General features: G+C 45.7%; 2 protein-coding genes across 3 annotated transcripts; one reads left to right on the top strand and one right to left on the bottom strand.

Moving 5' to 3' along the window:
• Positions 1-1,675: 1,675 nt before the first annotated feature.
• On the bottom strand, positions 1,676-4,033 carry Gvqw3 (GVQW motif containing 3). The gene is given in 2 exon segments (XM_057756233.1): positions 1,676-3,471; positions 3,474-4,033. Coding segments are annotated over 2 exon segments (522 nt in total). The 5' UTR covers positions 3,571-4,033; the 3' UTR covers positions 1,676-3,046.
• A 228-nt stretch (positions 4,034-4,261) lies between these two features.
• Positions 4,262-17,634, top strand: Thap12 (THAP domain containing 12). 2 transcript variants are annotated; one of them, XM_057756551.1, is made up of 6 exons: positions 4,262-4,633; positions 7,643-7,763; positions 10,778-10,885; positions 13,547-13,583; positions 14,691-15,160; positions 15,554-17,634. In XM_057756551.1, exons 1-6 carry the CDS (start codon positions 4,545-4,547, stop codon positions 16,607-16,609), a joined length of 1,881 nt encoding a protein of 626 aa, XP_057612534.1. In that variant the 5' UTR covers positions 4,262-4,544; the 3' UTR covers positions 16,610-17,634. The 2 variants fall into 2 exon arrangements, with proteins under 2 accessions (XP_057612534.1, XP_057612533.1); XM_057756550.1 differs by having other exon boundaries at positions 14,691-17,634.
• The last annotated feature ends 3,921 nt before the right edge of the window (positions 17,635-21,555 follow it).

Genomic DNA, 21,555 nt, shown 5'->3' with positions numbered 1-21,555 from the left:
TAGGGCCCAGAGGTACCCAATCCTTGTGATTGCTAAGGGAGGGCTTGGCCACCAGCGGCTGTATCACCCCTCCCCATTCCACTCCGCGGATGCAGGAAGACAATTTGGAACCAGGGCTGAAGCAGAAACGGCCTGCTTCAGTTGGACCACGGCTTAAGTCGGGAGCAGGAAGACGGTCCAAAGATCAGGAAGGAAAATCACACCACACCAAAGGCCCAAGGCAGTCACACCTCCAGGTGTGGCCCAGAACCGTAGCTGGATCTCAGTCTACAGGGCCAGGAACTCAGGAAACCTGTGCAGTGAGGTGCAGGCCATCAGCGACAACAGGTACTCAGCAAGCGCTGCTGGGCTAGAGCTCTCCCGTCACCCAGGAGCCCAGGCTCTACGGCTGGGTTCAGTGATGCTGCAGAGTCATATGAGAGTGGACTGAAGTCAGGGCGGTAATTTTACCTCCCCCAAATCTGGGACATTCTGCCACTGCTGAGTATGTCTGGGAAAGCCTTGCAAAGGAGTAATGGGCTGAAATGGCACTTCAATCTGACTGCTACATGGGACTTGACTTCGGGTAATAAATTAAGTCCCTTTTTGGAAACCACTTAGAACAATCTGAGTTCACACTCCCAACACCTGCTTCTGAGTATTCTGTGTTTAAACCCTAACCTAGACCATTTTACTTCTGGGGCCTTGTATTTCAATATGGGTCTCAGTCCAGCATCACTGCTGGGTTCATTCTAACCCTGTTTACAGGATGAAATAAACCCAGAAACCACTTCTCTCAGGATCTGTGCTATAAGTGAGAGCCAGGAGTGGTGGCTCACGCCTCTAATCCCAGCACTTGGGAGGCCAAGGCAGGTGGATCTCTGCTGTGAAGAGACCCTGTCTCAAAAAAACAAAGTAAAATAAAGTAACATGGAGATAAGACCTGAAAGTAGTGATCGTGGGATCCTGGTCTGTGCCCATGGACACACTATTCTGTAATGATTACAAGGCCAGAGCAAAGATTAATAAATTCATCAAAATTATTGCAATAGTGGGGACTTCATCCTAAGATATACTGTCCTGGGTGACAAGCATGGAGGAACCAGAACTTCATCTCACAAGACAATTTAATGACCTAAAAGTGGGATGTCTTAAAACTACTAAGCAGGGAGAAGTCTGTAAGGTGCTGCTTGTTTTTCAAAGTTTTTTTTTTAAATATAATTTTTTTTTTTTTTTTTTTTTTTTGAGACAGGGTTTCTCTGTAGCTTTGGAGCCTGTCCTGGAACTCCCTTTGTAGACCAGGCTGGCCTCGAACTTAAATATAATTTTTAAAAATTTTATTTTTTAATTTATACACATTGGTGTTTTGCCATTAGGTCCTCTGGAACTGGAATTAAAGACAGTTGTGAGCTGCCATGTGGGTGCTGGGAAATGAGCCCCGTTTCTCTAAAAGAACCACTCTTAACCACTGAGCCATCTCTCCAGCCCCCAGATATATTTATTTTTATGTCATGCGAACTGAATTGGTGTTATGCTGCATGTATCTTTGTGTGAACTTCCACGTGGGTGCTGGGATTTGAACCCGCGTCCTCTGGAAGAAGTCGGTGCTCTGAATATGCTGAGCCTTCTCTCCACCCCTCTTCAAGAGCTGGATGACAAGATCTAGCTTTCAAGGAACTTCACAACTGAAGGTCCACCCGGCCCTGAAACCATTTGAAAGCAGGAGAGACAGTAAAGTGAATTGCACTGTCAGGATTATCACCCAGTATTATTTACTTCTTAGCAAGCCAGTCACTAAGTGTCAGAACCCCTGGGTAAGGCAGACACTGGCCAGCACTGAGAAGCTGTTGCCTTCCTTCCCTCTGCACCCCCTTAGGCATTCTGAGATGCTTTCCGCCCATGTGGAGTACTTGCAACCCTCTTGAGACAAGTTTCATTCCATGAACTCTGGCAGCGAGGTACGAAGAGACTGTTTAAATTTGTATAGCCTGCTTTTGAAGGGGGCGGGGAGAGTCCAATTAGCTGCTCTAACAAGGGAGTTTATCATAAACCTACCTGCAGATAGGGGTAGCAATGTATAAACTACTAGCATTAAAATTAAAGTCAGAAGAGAGGAAGTCCAAAGTTTTCAAATTCCTCGTCTGCAACACAACTACCTGCCCCCCGCCCGACCTAAGTATTTTAACACTAAAAGTGCATTTTCTTTTTACACCGCCTCATGCCGCACCACCTCCTGTGCATCCTCCAATCTCATGGTCCTTTCTCTCACCCTTCTTCACGGATATAGTTAAAAACCACCTCCTCTGTAAACCCCACCTGTCCCCAGCAATCAGCACTACAGAGCTTCACACCATCCAAAACACACTTGACCTCAGTTACTATGTCGTGTGTGAATTGGCACTGCATCCCAGAGTCACTTTGGTCTCTTCACGGGACATCACGGTCTTCACCTGGGTCTCATGGCTTAAATGTTCTAGGGCCAACCCTTCTCTTTTACAGAAGGAACACCCCTAAAGAATGGGTCCAAAGCTCAGGAGAATGAGGCACACCTAGCTCTCCTGCCGGAGGAGGGGAGTTCTGTGACGTGACTATTGTAGGCCAACCGTGAGTCATTCGGGTTAGATCACACTGCCTTCTGTACCACACCTCTCAGGCCCTGACTGTGAAGCAGGCTGAAACTGCAGGACTTCTTTTGGCGTCCCCTCAGAAAATTATGTCTCCCGGGACACTGAAATAGACTTGGACCTGCGCTTCTCACTGGCACGATCCCCTGGGACAGCAGGATGTGCAGGGTAGCCCCAAGCCGAGCTACAGGCACTGAAGAGAGCCACACTTGCTGAAATAAAAAAAAAAAAAAAACTATAACCAGAAGTCAACAGCCACAAGCCCTCCAAGAAGATTGGGAACAGCAAGGAAGAGAACCCCATAGGTCAGTATTATATGTAGATGGATCCTGCCCAGCGTGAAGGAGGAGCAAGAGATGAAAAGCAGATGAGGACTGCTCCCTGGTCAGGTTCTGGCAACCCCAGGCTCATTTCAGCAGGATGTGAACCAATGCTGAGCCACCCTAGGGGGAATGCTTGCTGACTGAGGCTGGCCCCTGCAGAAGCTGGCTGGCGGGGTGGGGGTGGAGACGTGGATTCTGGGATTCAACACAGGCAGAGACATTTCCCCACCAGATTTCTGCTGCAAAGGACTCCATAACCCTTTCCCTCACTATAAGATGGCTTTTCGTAATTTCCTTTGAATGAATCAGAGGGAATTCAAATTTCTCGAGTTCAGGCTCATCCTTTAGAATACTCGCTGGAACTTTGGCAGACATTTTTCTCATGTTCAGGTTTTCTTTCAGAATGAGTCTAACATTCAGCAGCATTCTCACCGTTAACTGCCTGTTTGAAAAAACCGAGTCCTTGACTTTCTGGGTATTTTCATCCGTCCTGTGCGTGACTGGACGAACTCTTTATGCATCATTTAGGCCACCTTCCCGCCCTACCTAAACCCTTTCAAAAGACGGTGGGTCTCACTGGCAGACTTGTTCAATTTCATGTAAAACTTGATACTAATCCTTTGCTCTAAACAGCGACCACTCATTTCGGCATTAAGTCACACAGGAACATGATCAGGCCACGACGGTGAGAAGCCCCGAGGTATCAATCTCTAATCATCTCGCTATTCCTGCTCTTCAAGAAGCCACCAGGGAAGTTTCTGCTTTTTGTGAATTTTCGCCCTTGGCGTCTAGTCGAGGTGTGGGCTGGCAATCTCGCACTAACCGAGTTATAAAGTAACCGAGAGAAAAAGCTGGGAAAAATTAAAGCCTCTACAACCCCAACGTTTGCGTCCAATCCGTGCACGGAGTTTGCAAAGCAGTCATCAAAGTCGTGCGGATTCTGTGGTCCTAAGAGTCTATGGCGATCCATGCAACGGAAGCCTAAGCGCGGCTACTCAAAAAGCAGGATGACGCGGCCGTGGCGGTAACGTCAGAACTCGCCCCGGGGACCTGAAGGACGACAAACCTACCGTAGAAGCCCTGGCTTCTGCTGGCTCCGGAGTCCCGGGAGGCTAGGCCGCATGCGCAATGCCTCCCTCGCGCGGGTTGGGCTGTGCGCGTGCGCACTGAGGCAGAGGCGCGGGGCTCCGCCGCCTCCAGCCCACGCCCGGTCGGAAGCGCTCGGCTCGTGTGCGCATGCTCGCCCGCGGGAAAGGTCGCCGGCGAGGAGAGGAGGAGGAGGCTGAGAGGAGAGAGGGCACCCCCGAGCGCCAGGGTGCATTGTGGGAAGGAGGCGGCAGCGTCCCGGGCGGGCTGGAGGTGCAGCAGCGGCGGCGGCGGCGGTAAATCCTCCCGGCCGCTCACAGCACTGTGGAGCCGCGGCCCCAGCCCGGCCTCGGCCCGCGCGCCCCTCCTGGCCCTCGCGGCTTCGCCTGCCAGCCCCTCCTCCGCGCGCGCGGCCTGGCGGAGCCGGCCGGCCGGCCGGCCCAGCTCCCCTCCCCGGCCCCGCGGGGCGGCCGTGCTGCTGCCCTGACGAGGCGGGGAGGGGAGTGCTGGACCGGCCGGTGGCCGGACGACCATGCCGAACTTCTGCGCCGCCCCGAACTGCACACGGAAGAGCACGCAGTCCGACCTGGCCTTCTTCAGGTTCCCTCGGGACCCGGCCAGGTAGGTGAGCGGGGCGCGGAGGCGGCGGGGAGTCTGGCGCACGTGCGCTGCTGCGCCCTCGGGGACCCGGCCGAGAGGGTGCCACCCCGGGGGCGCCGAGCGGCTTCCGTCGTCCGGCTCGTTTTCCTAGCTGTCAAAGGAAGGGTAGGACTCCCGGGTTGCGGTCCCGGCGGCCCTGCCTCTGCTCCTGGGACAGTGTTTCTGTTTGGAGTCGGGCCGCTTGCTTTGATCTTCAGTCGGGTCACAACTGCTGCCTCCTTCGGGGTTGTCATCACTCGCAGCGTTCAAAGGCAGACCGTTACTCATTGTCTCCCTCGGTTATTGTGGTGAGCTCCGAGGACGCGTGTGAGGGCGTGGGAATAGGTATTGAAACTTCACTCTTCCCTTGGGGCAGCTCATCCTCCGGGTCGTGCTCTGAGAGGCGTAGGGACTGCGTGTGATTGATGGGCAGGAGGCGTTTCACGGGGCTCTCTTGTTGGTCCATTCATTTAAAAGTCGGTGCTTAGCCGTGTTTGGAGTACTCATGTCAGGTGCTGGGGACCCTGGGAATGCTGTCAGGAACCGCAGAAAGCGCCTAATCCGTGGAGGGAGCAGATCTATCAACAGGCGTTGTAATGTAGCATGCTATTTATTAGTTGGACAAATATTTATCGAAAGCCTACAATTGCTAGAAATTGGTTTGAGCGCAGGGTAACAGATGAGCCAGTGAAAAGTCCCTGCTCTCAGAGGTTACATTCAAGTGGTGGGAAACTGGCAAGTAAAATATTTACAGTAGTGTGCCCCCAAATGAGAAAATACCCTGAAGAAAAATACAGCAGAGGTTGGAAGAGTTTGAAGGTAGCCAGGGAGCGGCTGCAAAGACGGCTCAGCGCTGAAGAGCACTTGCTGCGCTTGCAGAAGACCTGGGTTCTGAGCCCACCTCCGGTGGCTTAACCCCCTGTAACTCCGTTTCCAGGGGATCTCATGCACAACCTCGTCTGGCCTTTGTGTGTACCAGGCTCAAAGTGTAAAACACTTATGCATATAAATAAGTAGATTAAAAAAAGTATAGCCAGGGAACTGCGTTTGGTGACCTGCTCTGTAATCCCAGCTCTGAGGAGGCAGGAGAATTAGCTTGAGTTTTGAAGCCAGTCTGAGTTAAAGCAAGTTCCAGGACATTTAGGGCTACGGTTGTGAGGTCTTGTCTCACTTACCTTTTTTTTTTTTTTTTTTTTTTTGATTTTCGAGACAGGGTTTCTCCGTAGCTTTTTGGTTCCTGTCCTGGAACTAGCTCTTGTAGACCAGGCTGGCCTCGAACTCACAAGAGATCCGCCTGCCTCTGCCTCCCGAGTGCTGGGATTAAAGGCGTGCGCCACCACCGCCCGGCCCTTACCCATTTTTTTTTTTTTAAATTATAACGAGAGAGGCACAATTGGTATTTTAAACAGAGGGAACAATAAAAGTCTCACCACAGTGAATTTGAGCAAAGAGTTGAATTAGGGCAGGGGACATCCATGAAATACCTTAGGAAGTCTGGAGACAGGAAGAGTGCAGTCAAGGCATGCTTGCTGATGAGGTGTGTATGGGAGTCACAAGTTGTTCAGGAAGTTGTCGGTGGGAAACACTCCGGGGTTATTCTGAGTGAAGCGGGAGAACTTAGAGCTGAGAGAGGTTCTCACAGGGATTTCTGGCTACTCTTGTTCATTGTAGGGGAGCAAAAGCGAAAGCAGGAAGACCAGGGATCGACTGTTGAAATAGTCCAGATCAGAAGAGGAGGAAGAGACACACTGCGTTTTAGATAAAGTTTGCGATGAAGCCAACTTAATTTGCCAATAGTTTGGGTGTGGGTTATAAGAGAAAACAGTCAAGGGTAACTCCCGAGATTATGTATGTGTATGAGGGTAGTGTGGGTACTGAACTTGTAGCCAGGCTAGTGGCCAGCAAACCCCGGCAGGCCTCCTGTCTCTGCTCCCATAGGGTTAGAGCTGCAGACACAGCTTTTCGTGTGGGCGCAGTGATCTGAACTCAGATCCCCAGGCTTGCAAGGCTTCCACCCACTGAGCCATCTCTCCCAGACTCCTGAGACTTTTAACATAAAACAGTTACTGACATAAGGAAGATTGGGAAATACAGTTTGTCGGGGGATAGTAAAAGTTTGATTTGTAATGCGGCATCTGACAACAGGCTTGGTGGGAATTCCAAAGGTGTCTTCAGCAAGGGGATGGAGTTCAGCACTAAAGACCTTGATTAGCATAAGTGATGTCCCAGGTTCTATCCCCTGTGCTGGGGGGAAATAGTTATCTTTATACTACATATAGAAATTAATTTCAAATGACTGATTTCTCTTTCTCTACATTATCCATACTTTTTTTTTTTTTTCTTTTTGTTTTTCAAGACAGGGTTTCTCTTGTAACCCTGACTTGCTCTGTAGCCCAGCTTGACCTCAAACTCAGAAATCTGCCTGCTTCTTCTTCCTGAGTGCTGGGATCAAAGTCATGTGCCACACTTGGCACAGATTTCTGTTTTGAGTCTATTTATAAATATGTTTATATATTTTTAACTAAACTTTTATGTATGGTCTGTGGCCCTTTAAAAGAGATCATTGCCTGCTCCAAATATATTTATTTTATTTATTTGTTTAATCCCAGCATCTGGGATTAAAGGTGTGTATATCAGGCCGGGCCATGGTGGCGCACTTGTGAAGCAGAGGCAGGTGAATCCCTGTGAGTTCAAGGGCAACCTGGACTACAAGAGCTAGTTCCAGAACAGCTACAACTGTTACACAGGGAAACCCTGTCTTGAAAGACCCCCCCCAAAAAATATATATATATATGTACCATGCCTGACTCAGATTAATTTTGTTTTGAGATGAGGTTTCCTATGTAGTTTAGGCTGGTCTCAGACTCAGAGTCTTCCTGCCTCAACCTCCCAAGTACTGAGATTATAGGTGTGTGCTCTATGCCCAGCCCAAATGCTAAAATTTAAACTTTGACTTTATATTTCATAATTATATTTTGGTTTTGTTTACAGATGCCAGAAGTGGGTTGAAAATTGTAGGAGAGCAGACTTAGAAGACAAAACCCCCGATCAGCTAAATAAGCATTATCGACTATGCGCCAAACACTTTGAGACCTCTATGATCTGTCGAACTGTAAGTGATAGCTTGGCTTCTCCTTCCTTGCTGTCTGGTTTGCAATGTCAGTTTTTATTAAATGTCTGCCTATACCATTTGAGTTGAAGATAGGTCTGGAGTCTAGTAGTAGTATCTGCTTGCTCTCAAAAACTTGACTTTTTAAACCCCTCTTTTCTTGATGCCCCCTCCCCCCCTCACTAGAGGTAATAACTTTTAAACTTACAGAAAATGTACATGTGTAATACTGTGGCTGTTCATTTCAAGCTACTTTTCTAGAGTTTTTTTGTTTGTTTGTTTTGTTTTAATGTGGTTTTAGGGATAGAACCCGGAGCCTTCTGTGCACTACGCAGCTCTACCACTGAGTTAACCACCCCTCTAGAGCATTCTTGTGAATGGCAGTCTCATCTAGGAATGATGCTCTTGTTCATGGCTTGAGTGTCCTCTTAAGAGCCAACACTTACCTCGTTCCCACTGTGTAATTTTAAGGGCTAGCTAGAACAAGAATCTGTATCACATGGGTAACATGAAGCTGTTCTTACACCCAGACCTTTCCCTTCTGGGCCCGAACAAAATTTTAGGGTTTTTAATGTTCTAAGATTCTCTAGTAAGAGAATGTATGTGATTCATAAAAGAAACAGGCAGATTTGATTGACATGTGTGGACCAGAAACCAACCAGAAAGAGTTTGGTAAATCCATAGCATTCTTAGGTATAACTAACATTCTGATTAGGCTTGGATAGACGTGAACTTGACTTGAAGGTACACTATATATTATTATGCAGCAATTTATTTTGATATTTTTTTCAGATACATTTTGCAGAGGCATCAGAAAACTAAAGAATGATTGGGTTATTTTATTTCTCAATATTAATTGAAGCAGATACTTGTGAAGTCATTGGGAGGTGAGCCAATTCCGGTTCAACAATTTAATCACAAATATTTGAGGGATTTTTTTTAAACCTTGCTTTGTTACAAGCGTTATACTGATCAGCCGTATGTTTTAAAGGCAAACTACTTTTGTGTTCATTTTAAAATACACAAACCATGCATTTTTACTTTTAGTATAGTGAATATCATCTTTTAACTGTGTAATTCTAACCTGATTAATCTGAGAAATTTAAAATATAGCTCACTAATGTAGCTGACTTTAGTCAGAGCATAGAGTAGAAATAGAATAGCTAGTTCTGCTTTTTGTAATTCTCAAATGATTCTTTCATCTTTAGTAAATTAACTTAAATGGGAGACATGTTCTTTCTGTGTGTGCAGAACGAGCATCTTGAAGACTGGCTTGCATGATAACTGTATTGAAACATGTGAGCCTGCTGGCTTCATTAGTTTGGCATTTAAGAGCTTGTTAGCGTACATGAGCAGTTCTGCCAAAGCCAAAACCTCTGTTATCTTTGGTGCTAGAGTAAGATAAGTGTGGTTCCTTTAAATTGCAAAGTTAACTGCGATGTGGAATTAGCATTGTTCATGTGAGTTAGATTTAATCTTTTGACATGTGTATTTATAAATGAATATAGAATATATCATTTTCATTCATATTCCAGTTTTTCTGATCTTTGCTTTGTCTGCTAAATTTGAATTTTGAAAATTCTCTAGACTATCTCCTCCCTCCTCCAATCCCCCAATCACCCAACTATTTGATGTTGATTATGTTTAATTTTGAGACTTTGGCTTAGTGAGAAAATGAAAAGCCCAGGGTATCATAGGTGAACTTTCCTCTGTAGCTTTGTCCATACCAATCCCAACTCAGACTTCCTGGTAGACTCAGAGTTCTTAGTCCACCTTAGAAGCCAGGTATTGAGAAATTGCATTTTGTGCCCTGTGGTGGTGGTGTACTCTTTAATCTCAGCACTTGGGAGGCAGAGGCAGGAGGATCTCTGAGTTCGAGGCCAGCCTGGTCTACAGAGTGAGTTCCAAGACAGTCTCCAAAGCTACTCAGAAAAACCCTAGAGAGAGAGAGAGAGAGAGAGAGAGAGCGCACACGCCTGGCATGGTGGCTCATAGCTGTCATTCCAACAGTCAAGAGGCAGAGGTAGATTGAATCATGAGTTGAAGGCCACTTGAGCAATATGGTGAGACCGTGTCTCAACTTATCAAAAAATTAAATATAATAATTAATAATAATAAATTAGACTTTTTGTTTTCTGTGATGTGTGGGATTGAATTAGAAAACACTGACTAATAATTCTCCCTGAGTGCTCACAGCACCTCTGGATGGAATCCAAGCAGATTGTTTCATTTGGATACATTTTCCTGTCCTGTCTTCCCAACCTCCCTTACCAAGGTGAAAAAGTTCAGAGAAGTCAGCTTTGAAATATCACTACCACCAAGAAAGTTCCTCAAATGAAGTGTGCTTTGTGTGTTTTCCTATAACTGGAGAGAGAAATAAAAGTCACTCTCTCCTTGGACTAACTAGTGGGAATAATAATTATTTATCAGTTACTCTCCTTAATTAATTTCTTGTTGTCCCAGCTTCCTCTTGGCTCACTATGGAAGACTGTCACTATGCAGGTTTAGGTCCAGCTTCTGGCGAGACAGCAGGGCAGAGAAAGGTGCCTCTTTAGTGATCAGATCATTGAGACAAGAAGGGAGTTTAGAAATTCCTAATTGAGTGTTGGTAGACTTGTGATTATGTATTTTGTTATCCTTAGTATGTGAATAATTTCATTTTGGAAGACGTGAACTACTTGACACCTGACTCCTATTTAGATCAAGGAACTGGAGTCTAAAAAGTCATTATTGGTCAAGTTCATGTTTTTACTGTGCCTTGATATTTCCCAGTGCTAGCAACAGTGGAGGGAATGGCAGGTAAGGGGAGCATTGTAACTGCACATTAAAGGGCATAGAAAACTCCGAGACCTGTGCTTCCTGTAGACTTGGTAGCTAATGGAATGACAGAAGGGCATCGGAATTTGCACATCTGTACTTTAGAGACAGGTAAAGAAGTTCTAGAGAAGTCATTAATGTAGAATTTTATTTACTTTTTTTTAAGGACCTTTTCTGAATTGATACATTTTGTTTTTCAGAGTCCTTATCGTACAGTTCTTCGAGATAATGCAATACCAACAATATTTGACCTCACCAGTCATTTGAACAATCCACATAGCAGACACAGAAAACGAATAAAAGAGTTGGTATGTCTCTGGCTCCTCAGCTTTGCTCTCTCTGCACATCCTGTTACATCAAGCACGGAAGCACTTGTTAGCAGCTCTCCCGTGGTATTCTGTGTCTCCCAAGTAGCGTGTTAGGAAGTGAGCCGTGTTTATTGAGATGGTTAGTCTGTCGTAGTGCTGTTTAAATTGGAAAAGCTCCTCCAGATACAGCCCAGCTGATAGTTGTTGGCTTGGGACAAGGCATGTTGTTGATTACAGGCCACCCAGCTCATTGCTTTCCTGGGACTGGTGGCAAGGAGATCTAGATTGTTTTAGAGTGGAGAATTTTGCTATTATTGGTGACAAGGTCTATAAAACGTTTATAATGTATAAATTATATATGCTTTTATAATCCTTTGCCACCTTTCAGATACCTAAACCTACCTGTCTTTGTTGACCTTGGGTGAACACCCTTATATACACGTTACCCCGGTTCATTTTTATTTTCAGTTACGTAATTAATTATTCATTAGGCACACATGCCATGGCAGCAGGCGTGTGGACACTGGAGGACAGGTTTCAGGAACTGGCCTTTCCTGTCGTGGGAGCCCGGGGTAGGCTTGTGAGGCACACACCGTTGCCTGCTAAACCGTTTTACTGACTCAGCTCCCCCTCGCCTAGTTTTGAAGACAAGTTAGCTCTTCAGTGTTGTGTGTTGTTTTACTCTTTTGGCTTTTTGAGGGGTCCACCACCCAGCTCCCAAATAAAACACACGGAGGCTTATTCTTAGTTATGAATACTAGTCCTTGACTTGTTTCTTGCCAGCTTTTCTTAAATTATCCCAACCACTTTTTGCCTCTGGGCTTTTTCCTTTTCTTCTTTATACCTTACCTTCACTCTTACTCTGTGGCTGTCTGGGTGACTGTGTGCCTGGCCCCTGACATCTTCCTCCCTCTCCCAGATTTCTCCTTCTGTTTATACTCTGCATACAGCCCTGCCTATTTCTCTCTCCTGCCTTGCTATTGGCCATTCAGCTCTTTATTAGACCATCAGGTGTTTTAGACAGGCACAGTAACACAGCTTTACAGAGTTAAACAAAGGCAACATATTAGCTGCAGCATTTTGTAATCTCCCGTAGTTCTCAAAGGTGTTTTTTAAAGCCTCCTCATGTTGTTTATTTCAAATGTTAGGTAGCACAGAGAGGATACCTATAGACCACAGGATCTTGTATGTGTGTCTCTATTGTCCCTGAAGTCTGGTGCTTCCTCAAGTGGTCCACTATTCTTCCTGAGAATTTTCTGAAGGGATTTTTTTGTTGTTGTTTTGTTTTCTCGATATAGGGTTTCTCTGTAACTTTGGTGCCTGTCCTGGAGCTAGCTCTTGTAGACCAGGCTGGCCTTGAACTCACAGATCTGCCTGCCTCTGCCTCCTGAGTGCTGGGATTAAAGGCGTGCACCACCACTGTCCAGCTTTTCTGAAGTTTTTTATTGTGGACATTTAAATTTTATTGAACAGGGTCAGGTATACAGCCAGGTGTTACAGTGTTTGCCTGGCATTTGCGGGGCACGGGGTTCAGTCCCAAGCACCACCGAAACAATTATAAAAGCAAGTGCCATAGTGTATTTTCAGTTCCTTCATTGAGTAGTCTGATGACGTGTTTACATCTCAGGACTTAATCTCTCATGCTGATTTTTACTTCCTCGTCTTTTCCCTTCCGCTTCTCTGGGATGTGTCCCGGATGAGTGCTCACACTCACACGGCCATCCTTCACATCAGCTGTCGCTTCCCTGTGTCCCGCCTTTTATGACAGGCACACTTCCACACTTGCCATCCCTTAACTGCGCCCTCTGGGCTAGGGGAGGGCTGTCCACTTAGCCAGCGTGCTAATAGTTCTGTTAGTGCGGTATCCAGAGCTGTCTCTGGCTTTCGTTGGCACTGCTCTCCTGCCACAGAAAGTGGTGGAGTGCATAAAAACACTAGAGAGTGTTGGTGGGAGAACGAAAGACTGATCTGGAAAGTTCTACCTCTGATGTTTGGTCTGGGGCGCAGAGAGACTCTGTTGCTTTCTCCTCTGAGCTGGCGCCTCACTTTGTGCTTCCTAGGCCTTCTCATGAAGTTCTGTGGTCAGTAGCCTCCTGGTTTTGTGACATTTAGGGTTAGATTGGGAAGAGGAGTCATCGTGTCCTCGTGAATATGACGCTAAGTGCTGTGGTCTATCTTCATCTCAATTATCACTCAGTATGCATTTGTCCGGTTAGGATACGTTAGGGAGAAAGTAGGGTAAATAACACATGATTTTTTCTTCTAGTACTTCATTATAAGCTTGGAATCATGAGCACGTCACATGGTTTTGGTTTCCTATCATCTGTCTTAAGACTATTCAGTGTGAAGAATTGATTCTCTGGAGCTAGGGATGTAGTCTTAGCTGATCAGAATACTTGTGTAGCATGAATGATGGCCTGGGTTCGATTCCTAGCACCACATAAACCAGTACTTGGGAGGTGAAGGCAAAGTATCAGAAGTTCAAGGTCATCCTCAGCTACTTAGTTCAAGACCACCCTGGAGTACATGAGACACTTTCTTTAAAAACAAAGCCCCTTAAACTCTCAAATGAGATTTTTTTTTTTTTTGCTCTGAACAGGCTTTTTTAAGTCTAGATGATTTACTAAAGATGATTGTCTTAAATTTTTTCTTCTTTTTTAGAGTGAAGATGAAATCAGAACACTGAAACAGAAAAAAAGTAAGTGATAATGTTGATGACGCTTTTGAATTCCTTTTTCAAAGGCTTGGCCTGGTAAGAACAAATAAATGTGTTTCATATCCAAAACCTTCCTTGAGTGTGAGTGTAAAACTGTGGTTGGTGTTGTCCTGTAGCCTGGGGGATCCCCTGTGTGCAGAGTTGTTGTGCTATCCGCATTGTCATGTGCAGAGAGAGCACAGCGCCTTCTCCCCTCGAGGCCCTCGGTGTGGTTAGGGGTCCCTGTAGGGAAGGAGTGCTCCAGAAAAGCCAGCCACACACATCGTGGAACATAATTAGTTCCTGGCTGTAAGGCAGTGGGTATTTTGGGTGTAGTGGTTACAGAGTCTCTGTAGGTGCTGGTGTTGATGTGTCATCAAACGATGGGGCTAGAGACACCATCTCTCCTCCTTTATCTTCTTCTGCTACTATAGACATAGCTTTGGCTGATACCATTTATCATCCTGGTGCTTTGTTTAATTCTCACAGTAGCTGCATGATAAATAATATTTTCCTTCTTTATAGAAAAAGAAACATGCTCAGCAAAGAAAGGCAGGAAAGCTAGAAACAGTAGAACAAAACAAGCTGCTAGATTGAGGTAAACACCCTCACTTAGATGTTGTTAGCATTTCTGATAGCCTGTGGCGCTTAACAGATGAACCCAGAGGAAAGAGCAGAGTTCAGAACTTGCAGCATTGTGAGTTGCTAGCAGTTGGAACCACTGAGGAGTTTGTAATTATGACAACATGGCCTGGCTTCCATGGAACACTCTGGACTAGGAAAGACAACTGTGCAGTCAAGTGGGGTTGGTGGCATCCACCTGAAGAAAGTAGTGTGATACATGTGAGATGTAAGATACCTGTGGAAACACTGTCCTCTTCACCTTGCTCTTCTCAAGGTGTAATGTTATTAAAATTGTTCTTAACTTCATAACAGCGTTTGTTTATTAAAGTCTGTCCACAGCATTTGACTCTTCATTTTACTAATTTAATTTGGGTCCTATCCTGTCGGTGTTCTTTTAATGGTGAATGAATGAGTTTGTAGATTTTAGATATTTAGCCAATCAAAATTGTAATCTATTTTGTCTTTTGTGGTTCCTTTGTTTTCCAGTTGAGGAAGCTTGTGAACAAGAACAGGAAACTAACAACACTGCTCAGAACCCCAGTGCCGAAACAGGGAACCAGCAGGATGGAAATGTGCTGCCTCTCACCCTCGAAGAGAAGGAGAACAAAGAGTACCTCAAGTCGCTGTTTGAGATCCTGATTCTCATGGGGAAGCAGAACATACCCTTGGATGGGCACGAGGCTGATGAGGTCCCAGAAGGCCTCTTCGCTCCAGACAACTTTCAGGCCTTGCTGGAGTGCCGGATCAATTCCGGAGAAGAGGTCCTGCGGAAGCGATTTGAGACCACAGCGGTGAACACGCTCTTCTGCTCTAAAGCTCAGCAGAGACAGATGCTGGAGATCTGCGAGAGCTGCATCCGGGAGGAGACACTCAGGGAAGTGAGGGACTCACACTTCTTCTCTATCATCACGGACGATGTGGTGGACATAGCAGGAGAGGAGCACCTGCCCGTGCTGGTGAGGTTTGTCGATGAAGCTCACAACCTGAGAGAGGAGTTTGTGGGCTTCCTGCCTTACGAAGCCGATGCAGAGATTTTGGCTGTGAAATTTCACACTACGATAACCGAGAAGTGGGGGTTGAATATGGAGTATTGCCGTGGTCAGGCCTACATTGTGTCCAGTGGGTTTTCTTCCAAGATGAAAGTTGTTGCCTCGAGACTTTTAGAGAAATACCCCCAGGCCGTCTACACCCTCTGCTCCTCCTGTGCCTTGAACGCCTGGCTGGCGAAGTCTGTCCCTGTGGTCGGGGTGTCTGTGGCGTTAGGGACGATCGAGGAAGTCTGTTCTTTTTTCCACCGGTCACCACAGCTGCTCTTAGAACTTGACAATGTGATCTCTGTTCTTTTCCAGAACAGCGCAGAGCGAGGGAAAGAACTGAAGGAGATCTGCCATTCCCAGTGGACAGGCAGGCACGACGCCTTTGAGGTCTTGGTGGATCTCCTGCAAGCACTTGTTCTGTGTTTAGATGGCATAAACAGCGACACGAATATCAGGTGGAATAACTGCATAGCAGGGCGAGCATTTGTCCTCTGTAGTGCAGTGACAGACTTTGATTTCATCGTTACCATTGTTGTTCTTAAGAATGTGTTATCTTTTACGAGAGCCTTTGGGAAGAATCTCCAGGGACAAACCTCGGATGTCTTTTTTGCAGCCAGTAGTTTGACTGCAGTACTGCATTCGCTTAACGAGGTGATGGAGAACATCGAAGTTTATCATGAGTTTTGGTTTGAGGAAGCCACAAACTTAGCAACCAAACTTGACGTTCAAATGAAACTCCCAGGGAAATTCCGGAGGGCCCAGCAAGGTAACCTGGATACTCAGCTGACCTCGGAGTGTTACTATAAAGACACCCTCAGTGTTCCCACGGTGGAGCACATTATTCAGGAGCTGAAAGATATATTTTCTGAGCAGCACCTCAAAGCTCTGAAATGCCTGTCCCTGGTCCCCTCGGTGATGGGGCAGCTCAAGTTCAACACCTCAGAGGAGCACCATGCCGACATGTACAGAAGTGACCTGCCCAACCCTGACACGCTCTCAGCCGAGCTGCACTGTTGGAGAATCAAGTGGAAGCACAGAGGGAAAGACATCGAGCTCCCGTCCACCATCTACGAAGCCCTCCATCTTCCGGACATTAAGTTTTTCCCCAATGTGTATGCCTTGCTGAAGGTCCTGTGTATTCTCCCTGTGATGAAAGTTGAGAATGAGCGCTATGAAAACGGACGGAAGCGTCTCAAGGCGTATCTGCGGAACACTTTGACAGACCAGAGGTCAAGTAATTTGGCTTTGCTTAACATAAATTTTGATATAAAACATGATCTGGATTTAATGGTGGACACATACATCAAACTCTATACAAATAAACCAGAGCTTCCTACGAATAATTCGGAAACCATTGAAAATGCCTAAAAGATTTCTGAAATGACTGTCGTTTTTGTGTTTGACGTTTGGAAGAAAAGCGTAAGGTATTGTGGGTCAGTTAACCGCGTGTACCTTGCCGCAAGCCCTCCAGTCAAGTGTGTCATTAGCTGTTGGTAACCCATGTATTGGCCCCTGTTTGAACTCTCATGCTTTCCGTACCTGTCTGTTCTAGGAGTTGGCACCGGGAATGTCAGAATGCCTCCCTGCTGGTGGCACTTGGGAACTGTTTTAAAGTTATTCTAGACGTAACATTATCATTATGGATTCAGTTGTCAGGTGGTGCGTTATCAGGCCTTTGAAAAATGAATTTGTGAGAGATACATTTTATAATGTATTACGATGAAGTGTACACCATTGACTTTTGACCTGTAGGAGTTATGGGTGCTTAAAATTTGTGGTAGCAGCACTTGGAAGGCAGAGGCATGAGGATCACAAGTTTTAGTCCAGCCTGGGCCACATAGTGGGACTGTCTCAAAAAAAAAAAAAAAGCAAGGGCCGGGGATAGCTCAGTGGAGCACTTGCTGAGCACGTGCAAGCCCAAGCCTCAGGACTGCAGGAGCAGAGAAGAAAGCAACAGAATCCAACTGCACGATAAGCAGCCCAGGAGTTACAGAGTCTGTGAGCTCAGCAAGCAGGTTTCAGTAGTCTGCAGGACGGAAGGACCTCAGAGGAGCGAGTGAACGGCAGAGCCAGGCGCTGTCGACCCACTTGGTTGTTGCTGTTTACATTCCTTTGTCGAGCCCACATTTCCATAGCCCTTTCCACAGGTAAATTCACTTCTGCTCCGCGGTGAAGACAGGCAAAGGCCACCCATACAGGCAACTGACTTGTCTGTTTTCTTGTCTTTCATGATTGTCTACCGCCGTGTCTTGATTTATAAGCAAAACCTTCAAAAATAAATGTTTTGTGGTTTATCTAAAGAGTAATACAGAAAATATTACTGTTATTTTTGGTGAATAAAATCAATTTTGTACAGTTTATTTCAATCTAAATAAAATGTGAATTTTGTTTAAATTTCAAAAATTGAGGTATTTTTTGGCAGATCAGAACACATTCTTGCACATTTTCTTAACATGATTATTTAATAATCACCCTCATGATTTACAATTCAGGATGAGGTACTTTCTAGTTTTTTCGTATGTGGCTTAAGGTGTAGGAAAATGCATTTGTAGGATGTAGGATGCGTTTGCTGAAGCGCTGGGTCAAGCCCTGTGTGTGTCAAATCAGGACACGTTGCCTATGCAGGTTATAGAAGACGACTTTGTGTTGTTGGCGTTCTGCACGGTGTTTGTCTTTAACAGAGAGAACTGACCAGTCAGCCCTGGCCTGTCGTTTGTTTCGAGTTCTTGGGACACTTACGAGTGTTGTGCCTGGCAGGCTGTCCCAACCAAGGTCTGTTTCCTCCACCATAAGGCGTTGCTGTGAGGATTAGATAATTTATTCTTAATGCCTTGTTGCTGCTCAAATTTAATGGCTCAAATTTAAAGCATTTCACTTTTTACACTTTTGAGATTGGTTAAACGATTTCTTTGCAAAGGTCGTGTGGGCTGTCTTTTGTTTGAAAATTTGTTGGTGTCTAGGTGGGATGGTTGGTCTCTCCATGTGGTCTTTTATCTTAATGTAATTGTGGTCCTAGAGTACTACGGTACCAAGGGTACTTTCAAAGTCTGACTCAGAAACTCGGGGGGTATCACTTGTACCACATATTGTTGAAGCAAGTCACTTGGCTAGCCTAGGTGGAAGGGATGAGCAAATAGATTCCCTTAGACAGCAGTAGCTGCAAAATAGGTCCCTTTTCAGTCCACTGCAGCCATGTAGCCAGAAGCGTGTAAGGTGCCGTCTTTTGTGTTTGGGTATCCTCTAGCTTGGGGCTTTGTGAAAGGTGTAATGTGTGCCAGGCAAGCATTCTGCCAGAGCTGCACCTGGTAAAGCCCTAGTTTGTTAAAAAGGAGCTTTCATGCCAGGTGTGGTATATGATGATCGCAGGCAGGAGAACTGCTGTGAGTTTCAGACCAGCCAAGGTTACAATAGTGAGAACCCGGCGGCGGTGGTGACGCACACCTTTAATCCCAGCACTCGGGAGGCAGAGGCAGGCGGATCTTTGAGTTTGAGGCCAACCTGGTCTACAAGAGCTGGTTACAGGACAGGCTTCAACGCTACAGAAAAACCCTGCCTCAAAAAAAAAAAAAAAAAGAAATAATAATAATGAGAACCCCTTTTCAGTAAACAGAAAAAGGATTTTCATAGTCTGTAGCTTTGGTGGAGAATTCCTACTTTATAAGATAAGGTAATTAGCTGGGCAATGGTGGCGCACACCTTTAATCTCAGCACTTGGGAGGCAGAGGCAGGCAGATCTCTTAGGTTCAAGGCCAGCCTGCTCCACAGGACAGTCAAGGCTACGTGGGGAAACCCTGTCTCAAAAAACAAAAATTAATTAGAAAATGGCGACTGTCACGGCTACAGCACAAATATGCCAGACTTCTCAGCCAAGTACTGGCAGTAAGCAAGTACACTGACCCACTGAACTTACAGCCTAGACTTGACCCATGGGACCACAACTATATTTTATTTCTTAAAGATTAATTTGTATTTAAAAATTGTATATATGTATGGGGGAGTATGTGTGTTTGTGAGCACAGGTTGGAGGCACTGAAGCCGGAGTTAACGGATTGTTGTGAGCTGTCAGACATGGGTGCTGGGAACTGCCTGCCCTGTCTTCTACAAGAACACTGAACTCTCTTAACCACCTAACCACTTCTCCAGCCCACCCCCATCCGCAACTGTACTTTTAAATAACCATACACACAACACGCAGAACTTCAGTAGATTAGATTTATTAAAATTAAGGCGAAGGAAAATAAAAGTATCTACGAAAGCCTTGTGTAGTTCGAAGAAGTCTATTTGGACAGCTTGCAAAATGTCATGAGAAACGTATTCAAGAATTAACATCTAAGCTGGGCGGTGGTGGCGCACGCCTTTAATCCCAGCACTGGGGAGGCAGAGGGAGGCAGATCTCTGGGAGTTCGAGGCCAGCCTGGTCTACAAGAGCTAGTTCCAGGACAGGAACCAAAAGCTACGGAGAAACCCTGTCTCGAAAAATCCAAAAAAAAAAAAAAAAAAAATCTAATTTCAGGAATTTTTGCTCCTGGCATTTACTCTCACTTCTGGGGGGAAGTCACACAGTTGAATCCTACTATGGGCTGGTGGCTCTAGAAAGTAGATGGGAACAGTTCCTCCATTCAAATTCGCATGTAATTTCTTCTGCCATCTTTGATAGACTCCAGTAAGTTCAGTAGGGGTTTGAGTTGGAAGAGACTTCTGGAGATCGACCCCTCTGTAATAAATGAGCTGGGTCTGGTTTATTTTCATTTCTTCTGGGGGTTGGCCACTTCTTAGCGCTGCATGAAGCGAAGTGATTCATCAGGCACAGGGAAGCTGTCCGTGCAGTGTTTGTTAATATTTACACCATATTTCAGAGCTGACAAAGCACCTTCATTATCTCGTTCATTTCTCAGTGAAGAAAGCAAGCGCAGAGGTAAATTAATTGTCCCCAATTAAATAGCCAACCAGGACTAGAACCAGGTACTTCAGCCCAGGCATTTGATCTTAAAATTGATTATGAAAGCCACTTCATTCTTCAGGTTTGTAAGGAAACATTTGTCTTGGACGTAGACTTCTTTTATCCGTTGCCAGCTTTCAGCACAACATCGAAAATGCACTCATTATAGTCGACATGGGCTTCTCGTGGGGGAAAATCTTGGAGCCCGCGATTTCTGAGGCCTTACAAACTGGATGTAGAAATGCTGCCACCTTTGTTCAGCTGCCAAGTCACTACCACAAAGGGCTGTGCGCCCAGGTCCCTTTATTTCACGAGTAGGTGCAGCTATCGCCTTGCCACCGTCAAAGGCTGCTCTGGCCAGCTTTCTAGGCCCAGGAAAAGCATGGTCATTCTTAGTATAGATTAGCATAAACCTGTCTCCTAGGTCAGCTTCAGGAAATAGTTACTGACTTAGGAACAATAAGTCTGAACTATAGCTTGGCAGTTCCTTTCCAGACCTGTTTTTATGCCCCTTATTTCCCAACACGCATGCTATATAAATAGAATACAGGACATGCCACTGTGTTTGTGTCCATAAAGTACTTGGACGGAGTGAACAACAGACTTCAAAACTGAGTAGAGGTAGTAAATCTGCCCTCTCTTTAATGAGTTTAAATTTACAGTAGTAGTTGGAACATCTGGAAGTTTAAAGTCCTAATTCGTTCCAAATGTTTGACAGGGATATACTGCAAAAGAGGATATTGTAATTGAGGGATCAAGAAAGCGGTCGGTGCAGTCTGAGGGCTTTTCTATTTTCTCTGTGTGCATTCATCACTACGCACGAGAGGCTGACAGCAAAGAAGAGCTGGACCCAAACGTCCAAGTTGGGTTCCACGAGTAACTTCCACAGGACGAGTCTGGGACACAGTGGGCAGTTGCCTCCTTTCTCATCTGCTTCTTTATTCTTAAAGACACAGGAATGATGTTTGTTTTTTTTTTTTAATTATTAAAACTGGACTTAGAAAAGTCAAAGGCTTCTGAGTTCTAAATTGTAACTTTGATTAATGGGTCTTGTAATCCAAGAACCTGGTCTGCAGCCAATACCTAGCAATAGACCAAGCATTCATTGAATGCAGTTAACTGAGCCCCGTGGGATGTTTGTGAGGTGCCGACTGGATTCTCCTGCAGCAGCAGGAGACTTACTGTTCACAGTAGCAGCTTCTGCTAGCCGCTTTGGTGCATGCCAGGCCTGGGCCGAGTCGCCTGGTCTATCTAGTTGAAACCTCCACCCCATAAAGAAGGTATCTGTGACACCTTTCTAGGTGAGAGCCGAAGACTCAGGAGTCAGACACCTAGCGAGCTGTGGAACCAGCATGGCGTGAAGGTTTGCTTACCT

This window comes from Chionomys nivalis, chromosome 23 (genome assembly GCF_950005125.1).
Source record: "Chionomys nivalis chromosome 23, mChiNiv1.1, whole genome shotgun sequence".
NCBI classification, from domain to species: domain Eukaryota; kingdom Metazoa; phylum Chordata; class Mammalia; order Rodentia; family Cricetidae; genus Chionomys; species Chionomys nivalis.
The sequence above is the reverse complement of the archived record's forward strand: the minus strand, read 5'-3'. Positions and strand labels throughout refer to the sequence as shown.